This window comes from Vespula pensylvanica, chromosome 5, assembly GCF_014466175.1.
Source record: "Vespula pensylvanica isolate Volc-1 chromosome 5, ASM1446617v1, whole genome shotgun sequence".
In the NCBI taxonomy this organism is placed as follows: Eukaryota; Metazoa; Arthropoda; class Insecta; order Hymenoptera; family Vespidae; genus Vespula; species Vespula pensylvanica.
This window is the reverse complement of record NC_057689.1, coordinates 4,074,926-4,099,324: the sequence shown is the minus strand read 5'-3', so window position 1 is coordinate 4,099,324 and position 24,399 is coordinate 4,074,926. Positions and strand designations below refer to the sequence as shown.

The 24,399-nt window shown below is 32.6% G+C and overlaps 3 protein-coding genes across 14 annotated transcripts in view; 2 read left to right on the top strand and 1 right to left on the bottom strand.

The window, feature by feature from the left end:
* LOC122629259 (transient receptor potential-gamma protein) overlaps window positions 1-12,945 on the bottom strand; it is a 70,561-nt gene extending 57,616 nt beyond the window's left edge. For 3 of the 10 annotated variants that reach the window (XM_043812469.1, XM_043812472.1, XM_043812476.1), the window contains exons 1-2: window positions 12,505-12,942; window positions 12,373-12,442 (exon numbers count right to left, since the gene is read on the bottom strand). The gene's annotated coding sequence lies outside the window, so the exon portion shown is untranslated. Of the gene's footprint in view, window positions 1-10,528; window positions 11,178-12,372; window positions 12,443-12,504 lie in introns of those variants that run through there. The other 7 variants (XM_043812482.1, XM_043812481.1, XM_043812473.1 and 4 more) reach the window with 4 other exon arrangements.
* Window positions 12,946-13,360: 415 nt separating this feature from the next.
* Window positions 13,361-18,946, top strand: LOC122629582 (probable tyrosyl-DNA phosphodiesterase). Of its 3 annotated transcripts, XM_043813152.1 has the most exons (7): window positions 13,362-13,658; window positions 13,756-13,833; window positions 13,918-14,737; window positions 14,828-15,364; window positions 15,438-15,642; window positions 15,720-15,880; window positions 16,046-16,131. In XM_043813152.1, exons 1-6 carry the CDS (start codon window positions 13,556-13,558, stop codon window positions 15,855-15,857), a joined length of 1,881 nt encoding a protein of 626 aa, XP_043669087.1. In that variant the 5' UTR covers window positions 13,362-13,555; the 3' UTR covers window positions 15,858-15,880; window positions 16,046-16,131. The 3 variants fall into 3 exon arrangements, with proteins under 3 accessions (XP_043669088.1, XP_043669087.1, XP_043669086.1); XM_043813153.1 differs by lacking the exons at window positions 15,720-15,880; window positions 16,046-16,131 and adding an exon at window positions 18,812-18,946 and having other exon boundaries at window positions 13,361-13,658; XM_043813151.1 differs by having other exon boundaries at window positions 15,720-16,131.
* LOC122629585 (protein THEM6-like) lies at window positions 17,703-22,869 on the top strand. Its single transcript, XM_043813159.1, has 4 exons — window positions 17,703-19,349; window positions 20,033-20,247; window positions 20,772-20,957; window positions 21,654-22,869. Exons 1-4 carry the CDS (start codon window positions 19,190-19,192, stop codon window positions 21,840-21,842), a joined length of 750 nt encoding a protein of 249 aa, XP_043669094.1. The 5' UTR covers window positions 17,703-19,189; the 3' UTR covers window positions 21,843-22,869.
* The last annotated feature ends 1,530 nt before the right edge of the window (window positions 22,870-24,399 follow it).

Below are 24,399 nucleotides of genomic sequence, written 5' to 3'. Positions count from 1 at the left end.
TATATATATATATATATGTTTGCAACAACATATACATTCCACTGCAATGCAGCACCAATTCAAAGCACGGATTATACGAGGTACAACTTGTATCACATCACTGGGTCCTATGCATGTATATGCATACGTGCCTGCTACCCACGTATCAAAATCAGCCCGACACCATTGTGTTTTGCGAAACGACAAGAAATATTACGTCCTTGATGAAAGATCCTCTACTTTCCGACTAAATACAAGAACAAGTTTCTTTCGACTCTTGTATTTTCGCATGTCCGGGATATAAAATGCATAAAAACACGAATATATTCTGTATCCTTTTTTTTTATTCTTTCTTTGATCCTTGCACGCTTTGATTTTTATTTATATATTCTTTTTTCCCAATGAAAAAATGAAGATATGTAATAAATTTTAATTAATACTTTTGTTTTCTACTAGCAGCCAGTCGAGGTCTACGCTTTGTTTTCTCATAAATTTCGTTAAAACACATAACGTATCGAAATAAAAATCGAAATTCACGTTCGAATATTGTTCCGCAGACAATAAACACGACAGTGTTCTATCGATCGAAGAAGTATTGTAATTGTAACTGGATACGTTCCAAAGCAACAAGTTCCGAATTGCGATATACGCTCGATTGAGTTTCTACCTTTGAAATGGTGCAAATGAAGAAATTCATTTCTTTTTTCTTTTGTATGAATAGTTTTATTTAAAAAGTAATCTACGGTAAAAAAAAAAAAAAAGTAAGTCTATTCAACAAATTTGCTAGCATATTTTATTAATCGCTTAAAATTTCATATCACGTACGATTATGTTTTAATAGAACGTACATAATTATCTCTCTTCCTGAGAAATATATTTCATAAATGGAAATAAGCTCTAACCGGAGAAACTAATTACGAATGGCTTTAGAGAGATCCTCTCGATTTTAGCGTATAACTTTTAATAAAGACACGTCGCACAAATCGAAATCATGAAAGTACTCTTGCGATAGAACGTTCTTGCGTGTACATTGAAAAGATGCAATTCTCTTACAAAAAAAAAAGAAAAAAAAAATCATTTATTAATCCACCGCAATCCCCAAGAAATTTATCTTATATATTTCTCTTATTTATCTCAAACTCTTTTTTATCTAATTATTAACAAATTTCGATTGCGATGTAATAATAAAAACGACAGAATAAGTGTCTCGTTAATACCGTAATATTAAATTTTCATTCCGACGAAATTAAACAATACAGAAAAAGGACGACGGCCATATTCGATGCGAATTGAAGATATTAAAAAAGAAAAAAAAAAATGGGATTTGTGGTTAAAGAAACGTACGTTTGTAAAATGAACACCTAGTTAAATTTCCGGTCAGTGGCTCGTTTTCGTGTTCACATCGAACTCGTTGAGTTGATTCCAAGGCGGTAAATTTAACAAAGGAGCAGGAAGGATGAAGGAAGAAAGATAAAGAGAAAGAGAAAGAGAAGGAGAGAAAGAGAGAGAGAGAGGGAGAGAGAGAGCAACGAAATGGGTGGAGGGAATCAATGAGGATGGCGTCGCTCTGGGGCGTCGACGCTGCTGGGCTATGCGTCGCGACGCCTTCCACGTTTGCCGACGCCAGTCGACTTCTCGCGAGTTCTCCTTGAGGATGCGATCCCTTTCGAAAGGGAAAGTTGAACGAAGAAGAACACTAATAATCTTTTTCTACTTCTTTTCTCTTCCTTTCTTATTTCTTATTTCTTTTTTCATTTTTCTTTTTACTTGTCCATTTTGCTGTAACAGCTTCTCGAGAAAATAATGCTTATCTTTTACAATGCAACAAACGAACGCCTTCAAAAGAAGATGATAAAAACCTTCTAAGAATTACGAAGGATCATCGATTTGCAAATTACTTCGTCATCAAAGAGATGCACTATGATACAAAGAGGATTCTCTCTCTCTCTCTCTCTCTCTCTCTCTCTCTCTCTCTCTCTCTCTCTCTCTCTCTCTCTCTCTCTCTCTCTCTCTTCGTCTTTTTCTTTGAAGATCCTTTGTTGGAAAAGAATAAAGTGAAAAATCGAGTTTAGAAACTAGAACGATGTTACCGGTATATTTATGTATTGTATGTATATAAAGGGAAAATAATAAATAAAATTTCAGTGTAAAAAAGGAAAAAAGTAAAGTCATATTTGTTACTTTCCCATCTAATTTTTTTTTTTTGTTCCATATCGTGTACGAAGTGAAGGGAGAGCAAGAGAAGGAAGACGACGACTACGATGTTTGTATTTATGTACCTCGTAGAGCTTCTATTTCGATGAAAACGTGAAAACAAATCGAAGAGAGGGTTTCGATTTATATTTCTTTTTCTTTACTTCTTCTTTACTTCTCTCTCTCTCTCTCTCTCTCTCTCTCTCTCTCTCTCTCTCTCTCACTTTTCTTCCAATTTGAAAAACCTCTTGCAGCGGTACACTCGAAAGGCTGCAAAAGTTCTGATTCACAAAGGCTTCTCTTTCGTTCTCCTCTCTTCTAAACATGATAACCCTTAATAAAAATGACGAGGAGGTACAGAAGCAGCATACTTCTGTGGTTAAAGTTAAAGGCTAACCTGCAGTCCAGTGGTAATATAATCACCATCGCAAATTTCGCTATATCCTTAATAGAACTAACTAGTCCATAGAGAAATGTAATTTTACTTCTTGCATGTTCCGCCTGTACTTGTTATTGGTTTACGTTAGATACCAAGTTCCGTAACAAACCGTAACCCGTCTAACAATCGCCAAAGAAGACTATTAGCTCCTTGTTAATATTCATCTTATTTTACGACCACTGTTTCATCATTTCACAATAATTAACAAAACAATACTAATTTCTTGTTTATCTATTCGTCGAATTCAAAGACAATAGATAATATTCGATTTCCTTTCGTATACATGTACGGTAAGAAGCAATAATAATCAAACATTTAAAAAAATTAAGCGTTTCATTTACTTCTCGTTACATCGATTTACGATAAAATAATGTCACTTCAAGAAATATATATTTATATATAATAAAAATCATTATAAACGAATGTTTCAACATTGCAATTATGGTTGAGATAAATATGAATAAATGTTAATTATAATAAAAAAAAAATATATATATATATATGCATATAAATCACGAAAATATAATACAAGATAGAAAAGAAATCTTATCAGATCCTATTATTATTTTTCACAGATATTATCACGATAACCCATAGTAATACATTACACAATACTATTATTTTTCTAACGAATTTTATCGAGCAACGAAACCGAAAGTTCGGTATTTCGTGACTGGTCTATATTCACTATTGATCAGGACATCTCGTCTAATTTGCATTCGCATTGGTTCCCATATGTAAATTGCACGCATGCAAATAGCAGGCTCGATAGCTTATAGACGCGAATACTATGATACAGAAGTATACAGAATGTAGTCCATATCTCTGTAGACGACAAGTAAATCCGATTTATACTGTAAATCTTTCTCCCTTTCTCTCTCTTTCTCACTATCATATTTTTTTCCTTTATCTTATCTTTACTCCTATCTTTCGATCGATCATTTCACACAAATGTCCTGAAATTCGTTAAATCCGATAAGAAAAGAAAGAAAGAAAGAAAGAAAGAAAGAAAGACAAAACGAACTTCGTTCTACAATGCAAACTATTCACAATCAAAAGAAAAAAGAAAGAAAAAAGAAAATAGCGGAGCTGGAACAAATCATCCATCGAAAGAAAAGGTTCGCTATACTTTCGACGTTATCGATCGCAGAAGAGGTATTTGATTATTTTTCTCGAGATACTCCCGAATTTGTGTACGTTCCTGAAAGCTGCCTATTTTTCAAGCTTAACAGGGAAAAGAAAAAAATTAAAAAGAGAATACAAAAAAGACAGGGAGAGAGAGAGAGAGAGAGAGAGATAGAAAGAGAATATGAATTTCTTTCTCACGCCGTCGGCTGCTATATGAATGTACTTTAACGAAAAGAAAGTATCGTCGGAAATGCAAAAAAACTGTTTATTATCGATGCTAAATCACTTTGAGAACTCTCGACGGTCACGGTATAAAGGAGTTCTGGATGACCCAAATAATTGAGTGCTTCTGTAACCTCGATTCGCTCGATGAAGTATGGAAATAGGACAATAAGAGTTCCATCAATGAGGATCGACGATGAAGAAACAGCGTGAAAAGGGGATTCGTTCGTTTAAATTCTTAAAAAGATCGATGAAAGAACCTTCAACCACCAAGACAAAGTACCTTATCGTTAAAAAATAGTTTCGCCGAGGACGATATATGAAACCGAAGGAAATTTTCATCGTGAAAATTTGATTATTGTAAACGCGACGATCAAACTTTCTACCTGTGTATTTTCTTCGTTCGATGAATACGAGAATAAAAAATCGAATGACGCGATTGATCAACGACATCAAAGGAGAAAACGTTCAGAGACAGGAAACGTCTATCTAAGAAGACACTCGCATATTTTTAGCTGATAGGTGTACAGCAAACTCGCGAGTAAACGCGTCAAAACTGATCACAGCTAAACGTAACACGATACATACATCATGGTATTGAAGTTTTATGTAGAAATCAGAAATATCGACACTGCTGTCATTCGTTTTCTATGATAGTTGAACTTCTATCTTTCTCTCTTCTCTCAGTATATAATATACGAAAAAATTGATCGATTAAAAAAGGTAAAAGAATATATGAGAATTGCAACGACACTTGTATGCATGTAGGTATATGTATCTACATAATATATATATATATATATATATGGACATTACACACAGCACTTGATTTATCGTTGATATTCCAATCATTAAAGCAACGGAACGTATTTCATTCCTCCTCGTTAACACGTTTTTACTAGTTCGCCACAAATTCACTAAAAAGCTTGTAGAATGTATTTACTTGTTAAATACGTTACAATGGGTTAATAATTACATCGCGGGAATGAATTAGGATGCTAGTGGCTTTATGGTTAATTTACAGACAACCCAGCTAATTTGTCACCTGGTAATAGCTCTTGAACGAATGGATGGGGTAGAAATTAGCCTGAGGATACATTATCATACGCAATCTATGAAAGCCTGCAAGCTACTACGCGATATGCACGCTTACATCAACACGTTAATATCATTAGAAAGTAGGCCACGTGTCTTCTGTGAATGTGTAATCCTTTCAACACCATTCTAAGATCTTGATAAGACAAATGATAACGAATAGGAACAAAACCGAAGGATTATTTCTTATAAAATCACGATCGTTCTTTCGTTTATCTAGAATCATGCACATAAATGAATGAAAACAACTAGATTATTGATCTACAAAATATTTCATTTTTCTCAAGAGAAATTAAAATTTCTTTTAAATTCTTTTGATTGATTTTATACGTGCAAATCTCAAGGGTGTTAAGAAATAATCCTTCGATCATCGTGTCCTCGCGACGAACGCACGCTCAGCATGCAATTAACGTAATGCTAGATTATAATGAAAGAGAGCATGTGTCCTATCATTAAGCCGAAGGACATGTAATTACTTCAGGAAGCATAGACATTCGTGTAAGCGTGATACATAAATGTAATTACCGTATTGACAAAGATGAATGAACACGATCTGTAGTACCTCCCTTCGACTAGTCTTATCCCTATTACGTAGTTTGGAATACTCTAGAATATTTTTCATTCACTATTACGTCGATGATTTACGTAACAAACGAACGCAATTCTTTGTATCTCGATCTAATAGAAAAACATGTAAATATGGAACATAAATTCAACATGGTTGTAGCATTCCTCCGAATCGTTTCAACGTAACTAGTTATGTATTTATTTGGAAATCAGATAAAAACAAAAATAGTATATCGAAAAAATTCGTAAGCTATCGAATTGCAATAAATCTTTACAAGAGATATCAATATTCAGAAAAAAAAAAATATATATATATATACATATATGCATAGGAAAATTTTCATATGAAAATTTGTTTTAGAATCTTAATGCGTTTACTTGGGAGGAATTAAAACGGTTTAAATATTCACGAACCTCGAGGGATTTCGATCCGTATGATATAAGCAACGAAGATCACAGGTCGTAGAACTTTTTAATGGCTCTCGAATAACAAGCATCGGTTTTCCTTTGTAATACCTATCACTCACACTAACAATCACTCCGCGACAAGATGGATGCACCATCTCGCAAAGCTTGTATCTGTATAGTACATGTGTGTACCTATAGTTCGTTTGTAGACTAAAAAATACTTTCGTACAATCCTTTCATTCTTACTTTTGAAATATAACGTTCTACAATTCTTTTCTATCTCTATTTCTTTCAACCAACTCTTAATAGACACCCGGTAAGAGATTGATACTACAGTGGAATCCGCGTAATCACGCTTTCAGAGTGCAATGTTTACGATGGCTTTACAAAGGAAGAAAGAGAGAGAAAGAGAAAGAGGGAAATAGCTTTCACTAATGGAAGCTTTCATTGAAAATAAAATAATCTTGATTTCGCGTATAAAATCAATCGAAATCTTAACCGCTAAATGAACTATCCCAAAATTGCAATCAATTATAAACTTCAATTTATCATCTTACCGAGACAAGTAAGAAGAGAAGAAAAATGAAAAGGAAGAAGAAAAAGAAGAATTATATACTTTATATCGCAACATTCGTGACTTTTCATTCGTTAATTATTTTGGAAGTCCGATTGTAATTATTGTCGAGAGGATACTAAAAGGCGTGGTAATTAAGTGAAATAGGGCTCAAATTTATGACGAAGTTTCTCCTTCGTGTCCTACGTGCATGATAAGAGCTACGCTATTGTCATACTGTACTCGCGAGACCAGAAATTGCATTGCGACGGCTTATTTAGGAAAAGGAGATGGTATTAAAGCTAGAAAGAAAGAGAAAGAGATGGATATTCGAACAATATATAAATACATAGATCTATAAATTTAGAAGAAATAAAAATAATTTCAAATGGTAACACGTAGGAATTCCTGGTAAATCGTTGAAATTAACGCGCGTGTCGTGTCATCGTTACGATCAATTAAACGTTCGCCCAGTAATTACGATATACATCGATATACGTCGTCGTTGTGGACGCTTAAAAATCGTTTAAACGATTAAACATTCGCGAGACGAGAGTACAATAACCAGGAAAACGTGAGTGGTTGTGGACTATAAACGAGCGCGAAATTTACGATCGACGCGCCAAGAATAATAATTAGACTTTCTTGATCGTTTTGTTCGACGACAGTAAGGACAACACAATATGCGTATTTCAAATCTCTCTTTTATACAGGAAAGAGACTAAACATACATAAGGATATAAAAAACAAATAAACAAAAAAAATTAAAATACTACAGTCCGATCATAGCAGTAACAGTAAAATAATAAAATGGTAGTAAGAAGAATAAAATATCAGTAAGTAAAATAACAGTACGTAAAGTTATACAAATATAATATTAATTAGAGAGAAAAAAAAAATGCACATAGATTCGCTATCGTTTTCAATTCTTTGTCTTTTGATAAATGAACGGAAAAAGTGTAGTTTTGTTAAAAAAAAGAGGGGGGAAGAAGAAAGAAAAAAAGTAAAAAGAAAGAAAGTTACGTTTGAAACGAAGTGTATTTTTCAGACTTTCCACGAAGCGACCCCTTCTATTTGACCTTTTCCTCTTCTCCTTTTTCTTCTTATTCGTTTCCTAGCAGTCCTGCGTGAAAGAAAACCGGTGGACGTTCTATTACGTGTATTTCATGTCCGTAACAAGCAAGTGGCAACCATTTCCTTCCCCTTTCAATACTACCCTCTATCTCAGTCTCTCTTTTTATTTTTATTTCTATTCTTCTCTATACGTAGCACGGACATTCTGATATTCTTATCTAACCGAGCAAAAAGGAATTCTTTTTAACCGAACGATTTACTTGCGACGTCACGAACTAACTATGCCAGGGTACAGATTAAAAAATTTTTTTTTCTCTTTATTCCCTAGATCACACAAATAATTCTTTTCACTCGATTACCACCTTAATGCAACGATAATCTCAGTCCATGTTTTTTTCAAATTTTACTTCGATTATAATCCAAAGATAGAGAGAGAAAAATAACGTATCTTCGCAAATTGTGTCACGCATGATCGCGTGCACAAGAAGAAAAAGAGTATGCAAGATGTAGCCGTGCGTAAAAAATGAATGAAAATTTACGAGTAATTTGCTACTAACAAATGACATCATATATCACGAGACACACGTAGCATTATAAAATTTTTAACACGTTACAATTCTATCTTTTCTTTCTCTTTTTTCTTTCTTTTTGTGAATGATACGCATTTTGTATCTATAGGATTTAGTAACCATAGTAAAATTGCGCGAAGAGGTTACAAACGGCATATAAGTATAATTCGTATCGAATTAAATGTATTCGGTAATGATATTACCAGTCGATTTTCTCAAAAATAATTACTTTACAAGTTCGATTTTTATTTTTTTTAAATCTAAACAACTTCTTTTCGATTGCACCACTATTATCGATCCACACTATGTTTTTCTCTCCGACTAGAATTCTCTTAACGCGTTCATACATCAACACACATCGACACATATCGATGACGTACCAGTTTACTTCAATCATCTCGACCTTCGCCCTTAATTACTATATATCTCTCCGTTCTCTCTTTCTTCTTTGATACGAACATCCAATTAATCCTGATCACCGAAAAGATCTTTCATAAAGAACAAGAAACCTACGTTATCTTTTTCTTTATTTCTTTCTAACTATCCTGACATTCCCAACATCTATCTCCAAAAGCTTACATCCCAAGGGTTCGATCTCCAATTATCGGCTAACATTCTCGAACTTCAATTTCTTTGGGTTGATCGCGAAGCAACTTGGAACAAACTAAGATTAGCACCGTGACGACTTAATTAAAATTATTTTGACGTTTCCTATTTTCGCGATAAATCTCGTACCTGTCACCCTTTGTCTCACGATTATTTCTCTTCCTCCTCTTTCGTAAGTTCATAATCGACTAAAATAAGAAAACTTTTCCCGTAATACGACAGGATTTTCGAGCTTTCGAAGAAAAATAAAGGAACGTATAGCTAAACGGAGAAAAATTGGTTCGCATTTTCAGAAGTTAACCGTATGTGCACGACCGTTCACGAATCTTTTTCGAGATAACGTCCAGATTGCTACGACAGGCTATTTTCTCTAGTGGAAAAGGATATGTCGAGAAGAAAACATCGATCTCCATGTATCTTTCTAATATGACTGTAAACAATGAAAAACTTCCGAGTATTATTTTAGCAATTTTAAAAGTCATCTCCAGTAAAAACCAACAGGTACATTTGTCACATATATACTTATGTACGCATGTATGCCTATATATATATATATATATATATATATATATATATATATACACATACGCATGTACGTATGTATATATATACACACGACGTGCGATAAAATGGCTTCTGACTGTTCTCTCACGATTTGTACCGTAAATATACATATTCGTTTTTGTAAATAGGTATCTATTTACATACAGGTGTACTCACGTTTTCCTACATTCATAAATATTCTCATGTTTGCGACACAATGATGAACGAGGGTTACGATAAGCAACGTTAAGAAGACTAACAATAAAGAAAAGAATCGAAAAGCTTGGCCGTCGGACAAAGTTACGTTGATGCATGAGAATTAAATTTTTAAAAAATGCCTACTATTCCCATCTCTCATCTTTTGCCAACAAATTTCCACTAGGTATAAAATTTGTCGCGATATATAAATCAGAACACTGAAACGATCCTATATAAAGAAACAGAAACGGATAGAGACAGAGAAAGAAGAAAAAAAGGAAGGTATGGTTTTTAAATAACGTCGAAAGTTCACTAAATTTGTCTCCCGCGGAAATCTTCTCCCAGAATTGCTACTACACCATCGGTAGTAGCAAAACAACATTACTCCACCACCCACCCATTCACTCTCGTCACGTGGAAAAGAATATGATCCGTCCACGACATTACTTTCTACATCGGATTTCCTCGTAATTTTTAACTTTGTTTTTAAGAACTTAAGAACTTCTTCCACCACTTCTCTTTCTTCAACTTCTTTATTCGAATAAATTGTAAAGTTTTCGCTTTTCTGAATCATCAATAAAGACTCGAGCAATAAAAAATGAATACCTTTCAAAAGTCCGTACCTTTCATATTTCTCACAAACTTTTGTTGTAACGCATTACAATTTTTGTTATTGTTATGATTATTATTATTATTATTATTTTTATTACTATTAATACTATTACTATTATTACTATCACTATATATCGTCGTCATTATCATCATCATCATCATCATCATCATCATCATCATCACTACTATTACTATTATTTCTACGTTTTTCATTGTTGTATTAATGAAAGAAAGAAAACAATAAAAAACAAAAGGAAAAATTGGAATGAAAAACTTAAGTCATGCGTGAAGATCACTCTCACGATCGGATCATACATATCGATGTTCGGATCGTTGACTGACCTTGACTTTCCGACATCTCCGAGCAGCGATGGATCTTGACTGTTTTCTGAGCGCCTCCAGAGGAAACCGCTAGCCACGGAATTCGTCCGAGAAGCCTCCACCTCGGTGCCACTTCGTAAACTAGTCTTTTGCACCCCCGCCCTATGCTCGGCTTGATCGAAAAAATCACTTCGTGCACCGATTGTTTCGATATTTTAACAACCACGCCAAACAGTAGTAACAGCAACAGCAAGATTAACAACACGTCGACGAATATGTATTATCACGATTTCGTTACCTGTGAAAAACAATCCGAATCGTCGTGTAAAATGAACGTCGTCAATTTCACCGAGGAACACGTAGAAAAATTGTGAGTGTGTGAGATCATTCGCAAAAACTTTATACGATGCTTTACTCTTCTCTATCTTTTCTGTTGCTTCTTTTGTTTCGTTTTTCTAATACAAATTCACAATTAACCTAATGAGATATATATATATATATGTATATAGGTGTGTGTGGTGTATATATATATATGTACACGTATATATGTATGTACGAAAAGATGAACGTGAAAGAGAAAGGAGGAGCAAACGAAAGGACACGAATCGCTTGCGGCACAGTCTGGGCGGTAACTGAGGCGAATGTAGGCGTCCCGACGCTCAGCATCGCTCCCACCCCCCTTTTCCCTCTATCCACCAACGCTTATCTCCTACCACCTTCCAGAATCGTACTGGCCCTCTGCGCCTTTTATCGTTTCTCTCTCTCTCTCTCTCTCTCTCTCTCTCACACACACACACACACACACACACACACACACAATCTCTATCTCTATCTCTATCTTTCTCTTTATCTGTTTGTCTCTTCTTCTCTTCTCTTCTTTCTTTCTTTCTTTCTCTTTCTCTCTCTTTCTCTCTCTCTTGCACAATGAACATCACCAGACGAACTGTTTTCTTCATCGATTACGAAGCTACCGATATAAAAAAATATACACATGTTTATGTGTATATATATTACATACGTGTAATGTATTTATATTTAGAATATATGCGTGTTAAAATCTTGTTTTGGAATAACATAACCACTATTACTCATTTACAATTCTTATAAAATAATCACTCGCAATAAACGTATGTACGATGATATTTCTAAAAATTACGTTAAAAAAAAAAAGTTTTCAAGCTTCATCGACGATAGAAATATATCGATTGATTGGTAACTATTTAATGAAAAGTAAATAAAAAGAAAATAAAACATGTTATGTGTATTAATATGTAATATACGTATTGTTCTCTTTGTGAGATAAAATTCCGTAATCTTTTTATCGTTTTATTTAGAGAAATAAAAGCAGCGAATTTGCCAGAAATAAAAGGTATTTTTCATCTCTTGAATTTCGTAGAATATCTAAAGCTCTTCTCTTTATTTCGTTAGTAGAACAATAATAATTATTGTCCCTCAATGCACCTCGAAGAGCACCTTTAAAATGAAAGAAAGAATTCAATTGAAATTTTAGCGAGACTTTAAAACGAACGGCTTCATACTTTTGTCGGATAATAAATTATCATCGTCTATTTAGCGGTTTATCCATATCATTACACTCGAATCCATTCTGTCTCTTCGTTTACTTTGCAATTAATCGAAATGCTTCGAACGCACGACTCTTTTCTTTTTCATTTTTTCTTTCTTTCATTTCTTTTCTTTGTTTTAATCCATTCGGAAAACGAGTACCGAATCGTTAAGATTCGACCTCAATCAAAAGATTATAAATACGTATACTAATTAAAATTCGACAATATATGTATGTATATATAATATATGATATGTAATATGTATGAATGTACGTATGTACGTATATGTTAATTACTTACGATATCCGAGCGTTAATTCGAAGAACATAACCTTAAGTGGCTTCGATGTCAAGTCTTCTCTTTGATATATCTAAACACAGAAATGCATTTATATAATCATTGAAAATAACACGTATTTCACTTAATACTTACATTTTGTCGAAAGACGCCATTTTTACGTGTATATTGTAAGAACACATTTATGTACATATTATGAAAATAATAAACCAAAATCTAAACGATAATACTCTTGAAGATAAGTAACACTGAATTTACGTAATAATATTGAGCATAGTAATTAATTATTACTTCGATTTATCTACGTGAGAAACTATATGAACTACTACGTATGAGAATATACGAAGGAACGAAATACACGCACGAACTTATGCCGACTGTGGTTAACGGAAGACTGTGACTAAGAGATAACACCTTACGAAATACAAAGTATCTACTAGCAAAATAAATAAACAATGGAAAGGATCGTTAGGATGTGTACGTAACACAAAAGAACCAAAGGGCTCGAGAACGTTGTTTGATTATACGCATCGTAATACATTGGCGGGGTTATTTCAAGATGACGTCACTTTTACTTTCACCGTTACGAATTAAGCGCCCTCTTTCACGAGCGCCAAAATATGAAACGTTTATGTGATACCTTTTCGATATTAATAGTCGAGATATTTTCTTACATATTTATGAAAATTTATTGATCCACGTAATCGTTATAATTCTTTTGTAAAGATTCGATGCTAAATAATTCAATGAAATATTTTTGAACAAGTAAATGATTATGAATAATAAGCTGTATCACGAAAGATGATAGTAAAATTATTTGATTCAAGAATCAGCAACGTTGACAGCGGATCGATATTACAGATAAGCTTCGTTCACAACGCGAACGAAAGATCGATTGTGAGGAATTCTATTGGTTCGATGAACGAGACTGACAAATCATGTAACTTTGTTATTTAGAAATTATCCTTGAGTTTTTCACTATGAAACTGTCTTTTCTGGAATTTACGAATTGTCATAATTCTAACTGATTGTGTACGATTGATTGGAATTAGATTAATAAAGTGTTGTTATTTGTGATAAGAATTAGATAAGAATTAGATTAATAATAAATTAATAAAGTATGATTGATAAGAATTAGATTAATAAAGTGTATATTTCTATTTAATCTTACAATTTATTACCTTCTATGCGTCTTTCTTGTTCGTTAAATATTTTCTTTTTTGTAACAAATGATATTAAATATATGTTGAAAGTTATGAATACTGCCATGAATCGTGTAAAAGTAAATGGTAATATCTACTTTTTGTTTTTTTCTTCTCAAATAAATATTATTTAATAATACATGTTTCAAATTATAATTAACATGTCTTTTTGTTTATAATACAGTTAGAGACAAATGTCCTTTTATGGAAAAATGTTATCGAAAAAATCCAATACATTTTGCAGAAATGTCACATCCTCATCGTAAGTATTTTTTTAGGATTTTATATTACAAATATATTACAATAATTAGTATAAAATAATCAAAAAAATGCTATCCCTTTTCAGTTGAAAGATTGGTAATTGATCAATTGGATGACACAATAAAAATACCTGATGTTCTTGATTTTGAGTGCGATCGCTCTCAATTGTTGGATCAATTAAAGGTGATACAAATTGTAATGAGAAAAGAAAGGGACAAGGACAGAGATAGTTTCTTAAAATTAAAGAATGACCTACTTCCAATAGATATTGCAAAAAATTCTACTACCTCAAAAAGTCCAAATAAAGTAAGTAATTCAGAAGATCGTAATTTAGATTTTGAAAATCAGCAGAGCTCAAGCTCATCGGTATCTATAATGGATACTTATGAATCTTGTAAATTGAACAAAGATAGAGAAGAAATACGAAAAAAGGCAATAAAAAAAATGAAACAGCAAGGTTTCGAAATATCTTTAGTAGAACCTGGAGAATTCGCTGTTAAATATGCCCTTGCTGCTCCCTATTACATATTTTTTACAAGAATAGACAAATCGTTACCGACATATAATCAACCACTTTCTATAACCTTTCCTGAAATATTAGATAAAAGTCTTGGAGAAATTAAATCCAGTTTACAAATTAGTTTCATGGTCGATGTTGGCTGGCTTTGTTTGCAATATTTATTAGCAGGACAGAAAGCCGATATAACAATTTTATATGGAGATGGAGGTAGAGTAGATAAGGAAAAGGTAGGCAAGAACATTACTTTGGTACCTATTCCTCAACCAATACAGTATGGTTGTCATCATACAAAGATGATGATACTGGAATATAATGATGGTGGAATCAGAATTGTAGTATCTACTGCAAATTTATATACGGATGATTGGGAGAATAGAACTCAAGGGTATGTAAACATATCCTCCAACTATCTAGCATTTCTTTTTTTTTTCAAATGGTAAGTCTAAAAGAATTAATTTACTTTAATCCTAATTAGACTTTGGATCTCTCCTCATCTACCTTCATTATCGAACCTCGATGATACGAATAATGGAGAATCTAAGACCGGTTTCAAAAAAGACTTTTTACAATATTTGAAAAGTTACAAACAACAAGCTTTAAGCAGATGGATTGATATCGTAGAAAAGGCGGATTTTTCAGACGTTAACGTTTTCTTCATTGCCTCCGTACCCGGTAATTACCGTCAGACCGGTGTAGACGCATGGGGACATAAAAAGTTGGGTTATGTTCTTTCCACATATGCCAGTTTACCATTAAATTCACTGGATTGGCCTATAATTGCACAAAGCTCCAGTATAGGAACCTTAGGATTGAGTTACGAAAAATGGGTACAAAGAGTTATAGTATCATCTATGTCAAGAACAAAAGAATTGACAATTCTTCCAAATTTTCATTTTATCTTTCCCACTCAAAAAAATTACGAAGAAAGTTTTGACTGTCAGAATGCTTGTTGCTGTCTATGTTATAGACAGCAAACGCATTCGAAACAAAAATGGCTCGAAAAATATTTATGGCAAGTCAAAATTCATATATTCTTTTCTTTCTTTTCCAAATAGATTTCGTTAAACGTAATAACATTTTTACAGTCAATGGAAAGCTTCAAAGACATCCAGAGATAAAGCAATGCCTCACATTAAGTCTTACACGAGATTGTCTCCAGACTTAAAAAGAATGGCTTGGTTCATGCTCACCAGTGCAAATTTGAGCAAAGCAGCATGGGGAACAGAAATGAAGAAATTCTATTCCATCTCGAATCACGAAGCTGGTGTATTATTCCTTCCTACATTTATCGTGAGTATCAAAGACAAAGATCAAATAATATCAAGTATTGTCTGGCATTTGATTTATACGATATATTTTTCTCGAAGACCGGAGAAACTACATTCCCTGTAGAAAAGGAAAATGACGACTCGAATATTCAGCCATTTCCCATTCCATACGACCTTCCATTAATTCCTTACGAGTCTGAGGATAATCCATTTGTGAATGACATTTTCGACGAATGAAATGTTTTCCCAAAATTACTTAGGTATGTTCGATCTACGTTATAATGGACGATATGTGATCTTGTCATCGCCCCTTCCACTTCCATTTCCACTTCCACTTCCTCTTCTTCTTCCTCTTCCTCTTCCCTCTCCTATTCCGCTCCTCCTCCCACCATTATACTTACTATATTTAATACATTTTTTTATAGTGTATACTCAACGGTATGTCTACAAATATGCTCAATGGTATGTCTACAAATATTTTCAAATAAAAATTTATTTCAACATAAGTAAATTCGGACATTTCGTTATTATAACTTCCCAACCGGCGTGGAAGTGGAAATATTTAAAAAAAGAAAAAAAGGAAAAATAATGAAATAAAAGAATGGAAGATAAACTATTAAATAAATGCTCGTTCTCAAGTTCGTCACGTAAAGAGAAAATTTTGTAAAAGTGAATCGGCTCTTGCAAAATTTTTGGATTAGCTACGTAAGACGACAACTTTTTTTCTCAGTATCACTCGACTTCGTGAATTCGAGTCAGTTACCTCTGCGGGTACGCGTTTTCCATAAAACATCAGCAAGAAAGCGCTTCCTGATGAGAGGCGGAGACATCATCCACCACTTCGAAGTAATATTGACTGGTTTGTGCATGCTCTGACTTCGAACAAGGTTTAGCCAGTCTTCTTCTCTTTTTTTATTTCTCTCTCTCTCTCTCTCTCTCTCTCTCTCTCTCTCTCTCTCTCTCTTTTTCTCTCCCCCTCCCCCGACTCTCTTGCTCTGCCTACTGGAAGCAATTAAACGAAGTATTCGAATATTTCGCAATGAGAATTATTGATTGATCTGCCTATGGATATCTTAAGCAGCCTTGAACAACAAAGATCTCCAGTTCCGCTGTATACACCTTTATATTACGTACAGTATTTATATGCCTATGTGTAGAGAAAAAAAAAGAACAGAGAAGTAAAAAAAAAAAAAGAAACACATAGATACATAAACATTTCTGTATACGTAAATGGCTTCGTCACAGCTCGTACGTTCCGTTCAAGGACATCGTCGAGTTATTACAGTAAATTTCTCGTGGAAGAGCTAAACACGAACAATGACTATTCCTCCAGATAAATCTTTTCGATAATCGAGAAAATCCGGTCGAGCAGATATCGATTAATCCCATATATTTACATATATCCCCCTTTTATCCTTAACAGTTTATGCAAACATCGTTTGTGGCAAACACATTCTGTTTTCTATATTCTTTTTTCTGTCACTTTTTTTCTTCTTTTTATATACTGGTATCGCCTAACTAAAATTGACTATTTTTACGTTTATCGATAAAATTGATAGCTCGTAATCTTGAAAGTGGATAATGTCTGTCTTACAACGAAATATGAACATGAACGAGATAATCTTGTTCACTCCCGTTGTGATCTTCGCTGTACTCTAATTTTTACGTTCGTTGAATTTGGCAAAAAAAAAAAAAAGAAAAAGACATAAAAGAGAAATAAGAGACATTGGAATTACAAAAACGAAAGAATAATCTTAAATACAAAAGAGAAGTTTGTAAGAGTACATCCGTCTTCGATAAAGTTTCGTCGAAAAATAAAAAATTGGCCAGGGTTTCCGCGAAGTCTGGTTACTCCCACCGCTATGAAAGTCCAATCCTCCCCCGTAAGCGAGAACGTTCTAAGCGCAGATGCGAGAGCTCAGAAAGAAACGATCTGGCCGACACGACGACGACGACGACGATAACGACGATGACGGTGTGTTGAACACATCGAGCTAAAGGATTATCAGTTGTTGAGATGTCTTCGATACGAACGGGCTTCCTCTTAGATCTTCGTGCAGGTGTGTGTGTGTGTATGTGAATGTGAATATATATTCGTGTGTTCATACATTCATTTCCGTAATTGTGTTGTCATCACATCGTTGTCGATGCTATATTATAGTTTAATAACACATGCATCAGATGCAGAGATGAATATTCCTTCGATGAATATTCATTCTGACGTTTCATTTTAAGCTTTCATCGATTTTGCGTTACATCTACTCAAGCCTTTCGTTAAGAATATTAACGAAGAATGATTTTAGTGAAAACTCTTGAATTTAGGGTTGCTCCGCGTTCCGTTACGTGCTTTGCATGATAAATCTCGTTGAAAGTGAGCTCGCTCCTATCGAAAGTAGGTTCGATTCGAAATGCGAACTATCGCAATGTAATTATATTCATCGTGAAATGTTCGTTCTTTCCCTCTTTCTTTTTCCTTTTGTTATAAATAATTTATTTAATAAATAAATATCGCGTGATAAGAAATTCATTGATATTCGTATCCGTCTAATTTGTTGTACGTATTACGTACGTACATATATACGTGTATAAAAAGAAAGTAATACGAACGGCAAACTATTACGCATTTTCATTTTTCGTTTTATTGTCACGCAATTTAGCCACCCCTTTGTCGCGATACAGAGCATAATCAATAACTGCTGAGTGTGGAATCGATGTACGTGATAAAAGAAAGGTGTTAAGTAAACAACGATATAATTGTGTCTCAGTTTGAAAAATCATATAAATAAAATGAATTATTATATTCTCCTAATTACATTCATACATTATTACGGGACGAGTTAATACATTTTCTTTTCAATTAAAATCAAAAGGAACGTATTAACATGTTCTTCCTGGTTATTATCTTCGAGGTGAAAGAAAAGTTGTAACCGGAAGAGTTAATCGTCACGTATATACATACACATATATATATTATAAATATATACATATCTGACCCTGACAAAATCATACGTCAAATATATTATCGAATCTTTACTGTGACTCATTTAGCATATGAAATGTGAGGTACCGAGAATTTTCTGCAATTTTATTTGCAATACTCGTTAACATTATCGTGACCTTCGTCTGGGACAATACTTTTGCTACATATGTTTGTTTGTTTGTCCATTCGTTCACAGTAAGAGAACCCTCAGTTGCAGGATCGAAGTCTTCCGAGTGTGACGTAAAGAGGCTGAAAAAAAGAAATTATTAAACAAATAAATACAGAGCTCTTCGTTATTCGATAACTCGATGAATACGATGACAATTTTTCGAAAAACCAGGAGGTGTCCTTAAAGATATTATTAAACAAGACTCTGTGAAACAAAACATTTAAAAAGTGTCTTTTAACATGATAAAGAGAGGCCAGAACTTCTTATCAACGAAAAGTGAACTGTCTCGAGCTCGAATCAATAACAACACGGCTTCCCGCCAGCTGAAAGCTTCCAAAGTCTGACCGAATTACAACAACCCATTGACCATTATCGTCCCAGCAGGACGACAGAACCATCAACGAAAGGACGATAGATATTATGATGATAACTTGTTGGGTCCTAGCCGGTATCCTCGGTGCCGTCATACTCCTTCATCTTCTCGTCGAGATTCATTATTTCCTACGTATGTTCTTTACGGTTTTCCTTGCGAGATTCTGTAAAAAGAGAATTCATATACTTGATGAAGCATCGGTCTATGGTAAGTACTTTGACGAATAATATTCTAACGATTATTCTTTCTCTTTTCATTTTTGCAAAAAAATATTTTTCTAATAAGTCTATTTCCTTTTGTTTTGTACCTATATCGGAAGAGTTATCGAAGATTTTTATAGTCTGATTATAGGTTGTTAAAAAAGAAAGAGTTTAGAAGTTAAAGGAAACTTTTATAAAAAGTTTTCTTACTCTTGGATAGAAAACTTCTTAAAAGTTTAAAAGTATTTACTATATAATTATAACAAACTAAATCCTTTTGATAATCTATTTGATAAAACATTTAGTGAAAATCCTTGATCTACATGTCATAGACGATGAACAAAAGCTAGTATCTCGTGTTAAAAATTACATTACAATTATCTAAATCTTAAATCCATTTTTTTAAACATTCGACTAAAAAGTATTAATTTTTAAACTTCGATCGATCGGCAAGGGACAAGCGATGCAGCAAGCAAACTAGGAGAATCCTTATGATTGCTTGTGTCGGCCTTGCACATGTCTCGTGTAAACCTTGACCTATAGAGAGAATCAGCTGTGATTGATAGAATACAAATAGTCGGGGAAATAAAGTTGAGGAATATTGTTACAAAAAAAAAAAAAAAAAAAAAAAAGAAAAAGTAAGAATGAAAAAGATTTATTATAAGATTATCTTTCTTTTTCCTTTACTAGGTATTTGTACTACGACCGATGTAGACACTCTTCTCTACCACATGAACAATGCGAGATACCTACGGGAACTGGACTTTGCTCGGGCCGATTTTTACGAGCGAACTGGTCTCTATCGTGAGATTTGCTCCCAAGGATCTGGTGTCGTTCAAGGAGCAGCAACGATACGTTATCGACGGTTTCTCAAACCTCTAACTATTTACAAGATAACTTCGAAGGTGAGCGTGAAGAAATTAGCAATGTATGTCAGTTAATTTCTTTGAAGATTTAATTCTTAGGTACTCGCTTGAGTTTGTCAAATAAAATCTAAATCTTAGAATCTATGTATATTCCGATGTGTTTACAGCCGTTTCTTATTCTCTTCTTTCTCTTTCATTTTTTTCTCTTTACTTCTGAGTATTTGATCTTTTCTAAAAACATTTACACGAATCTTAACTGTTGTGATATCGATCGAATAAACAAGGTATATATATAATTAAAGAACAAGAAATTCTATTAAATAATTTCATCCGAACTATTGGATTAAATTCTTTTGAAATTTACACTAAAAATTAAGTTATTTAAAATGCCTGTAATTTCGGCCTTATTCCATTTCCGATTTCGAAATTTAAAAATTAAAATGTTTCTAAACAAAATATTTCAGGAAGAATATTTAAAAGGATGTTAGCCATTAACGCGATCTATATCGATCTACACAAAAGCGTTGGTTTTTATTTTTTATACAATTTTTTTAATATTGCAGATCATTTATTGGGACGAAAAAACGATTTTTATGGAACACCGTTTTGTCACGCCAAGCGATGGATTTATTCGAGCTATAGCTATCTGCAGGCAAAGACTTTTAGACTGCAGTGCAGAAACGGTTATGGGTACTCTCGTTGATCGAGGTGTTAAACAAAATGGTAACGTCGAATCGGGTGTTACACAGGTAAAATTACAACTATCATAATTACAAGATTTCAAAATCTATAATTTTTGTTATTATGACGTCATGAGTAATTGAACATTGATTGATTTCTCATTGAACGTATCATCGTAACATGTATCAATATATTTTTCATTAATAACATCAATTTTATCATATAGTTATATCATCTTATATACATAATTCACAAGATAAGGCAATTAAGAAGAAACACTTAGACAATATTTTTCCTTTTCAAATACAAAATCTTTCATACTATTTCTATCTTTACATAATCGTTAGATTTATGGACATTGTATGCCTAGTTTTACTAAAACCTGTCGTATTAATGTAGTTCATTAACATACAATATTTTGTCATTATTGTGTATATTAGTTTTACTTTTAAATCATTAGATTTATTAACATACATTTTTATATATTCATACGATTGCATCACTGTATATCGATTTAGGTGATTCAACATAAAATCTGAAATTTTGAAAGATTTGAAAAATTTCGAGTTCCATAACTCTAACGTTATAAACGATCAAGCCATTTGAAGTGTTTCTATATAAAATGTATCATCTTGTATAAAATGCATATTACTATAAAATCCTAATATAAAAAAGATATAACTGATAATATCTCATATATACTATCTTAATATAATAAATAGCAATTTATGAATAATTTCTAATAAATTCAATAAATTTTCTAGATAACTCACGTGAGGCCAGAGATACCACCAGAAGTAGCAAGATGGTTGGAAAGTAATGAAATTTCTTCTGCGATTCTTCGACAATCAATTATACCTACAGTAAATACCACAACAACAGCAATGACGACGACGACGACGACGACGACGACGACGGCAACCACGACGACGACAACACCTTCGAATTGCTGACAAGACGAGACCGCGACGAATGGCGTCGCAGAAACTACGATCTACGTAACCACTACCGTTTAAATGTACGGTACGCGAGAACAAGAAAAGCGCCGTGTTTATATGTACCTTCATTCAGGACGTTTCCAAGTGAACTGATCATGAACTAATCACTTTGTTTGTTGATAATTCGGAGAAGTATCTGAGATTCTTCCTATGTTTATATATGTGTGTATGTATATATACACATCTTTCTCATACGACTCTTTGCTCCACGTAAATATATTATATTCAATATCTATTAATGTATATGTATATGTAGACAAAAATAACAACACGGTGCTTTCACGATGATTGCTCAGGGCTATTATTCGATGACCGAGAATAAATATTTACACGTAGGCATTTAACAATAAGATTTATTCTTATCGTCGCTTCGAGTTTAAAAAATAAAAAAATGGGGATACGCTTCATGATGTGAATTAGCAAGAAAAAGAACAACTAGTTCTATAAACAAAAGAACGAAGCACGATACGAGAAATTGCGTGCAACTAATATATAATACGTATGTATGTATGTATATTGTATGTATGTTTCTCCTAGAAACCTAAACTATAAAAATTATTAGATACTTTTACTCTGAGTATATACAGGGTATTAAACTTGACTTGACTACGCAAAGTATGTCGAGTCAAAAATTTTATCGAGAAACAAACAAGTTAACGATATTCTCTTTCTTTTATGAATCAACGTACTTTTATTATCAATTTTAACTTATAAAAAAAAGTTTAATTGTTGCTTTCTCTAAATGAAATAATATCTTACCAGAATATTATTTCGCATCATTAAAATCAATTACTTAAGTTATATCAAATATTCTGTACATATACGTAAATGTAATGACCTTAGAAAAGATGAAACATCCGTATATGAGCTGATGATTATGAAAGTGGCCTAAGTCATACACACAGACACATATGTTTTTTAATGGTTACACATTACTATAATATAGATCGACAGAATAAATGATAAATTCAATTGTCCCAAATTTTTGACTTGGTCCATTTTTATAAATACTGTTCATACACACACACACACACAAAGAGAGAGAGAGAGAGAGAGAGAGAGAGAGAAAGAGAGAGAGAGAGAGAGAGAGAGAGAGAGAGAGAGAGAGAGAGAGAGAGAGAGAGAGAGAGACAGGTATACATAATATATATGTTATATCATTTACGATGGGAAGAATTTTTATCTAAGTCACCATTTTACGTATTCATGCATTTTCAATTAAATGCATATTTCGTTTATACATAATGTATTATCCGTTTAAAAAAAGTTTATTATCCGTTTAAAAAAAACGATACAAATCTAAATACAAGCTATTAAAAATAGTATTTATCGCGATCTATATTATTATTGATCTATTTTTAAACATAATTTTATCTTCTCTTTTTTCTTTCCTTATTGAAATAAGTCTTAATCTTTTCGCTCTAAACGGTGTATATATGCGGTGTATATAATATCAATTTTATTTCACACTCAACACCGATTATCTTAGAAAATTGACAATTACGAAATAATATTATATTTTGGAATCTATCACACGAAACTTTAATATTAAGCAAGTTTTCATTTTTAATCGTTTTTATAATTTTATTATCTTATAATTGTAAAAATATCATATATATATATATATATATATATATATATATATTAAAAATATAATATTTAATTAAATTTTAAAAGAAGTTTAAAATAAAAATATAAAAAGTTATTTTCAAAAAATAATTTTATTTATTGTAATAAAGTACATCACTAAATTTATAGAATACAAAAATTAATCAGGCACTGTAAAATTTTCCGTACACGAGAAATATATTATTTTACAAGCACCAAAAGCGAAAGGATTGAAGATCAACTAGGAAGGAAATATATATGCAAGGCAACACGTAAATTTCTATAAAGTAATTTGAATTTCTATTAATCGTTGTATTTTAACGATGAAAATTTCAAAGAAGACATTCTTTCAGATTTAATTGATCGAAAAGACGAGAATATCTTCGAAAGTACATCACATCAAAGTTCTCTTTTCAAAAAGCTCGTTCATTTTTTAATTCCGTTATATCACACTTGAAACTCATAAAAATAGTTCTATATTATCATCTATTTATATTTATGAAATAAATGAATTTCTATATTAGCACAATCGACGACAAATTGAAATGTATAGTTCGTTTAGAGAAATAAAAACGAAAGAAAGAAATATAAAACAACAAAAAAAGTAATAGCGAGTAGCGAAATACGCTTTGTTATTATATATCTAGATTGTTCTGTAATAAAATTATTACTACGTTGTGAATATGTTCTCGATGTTGTTGTCGTCCAGAAAATATTAGAAAATAAATAATTTACAGAAATCAATATCGATTTTTTAAAATTGTTTTTATTTTTTTATTTGGAATTTTTTACTCTCTTTTTATTAAATGCTTTTATTCAAACTTCGCTTATTATATCATCTAATTATATTGTATAAATTAAACAAATTAAATAAACCATGAAGAGTATTGATGTTTTCGGACTC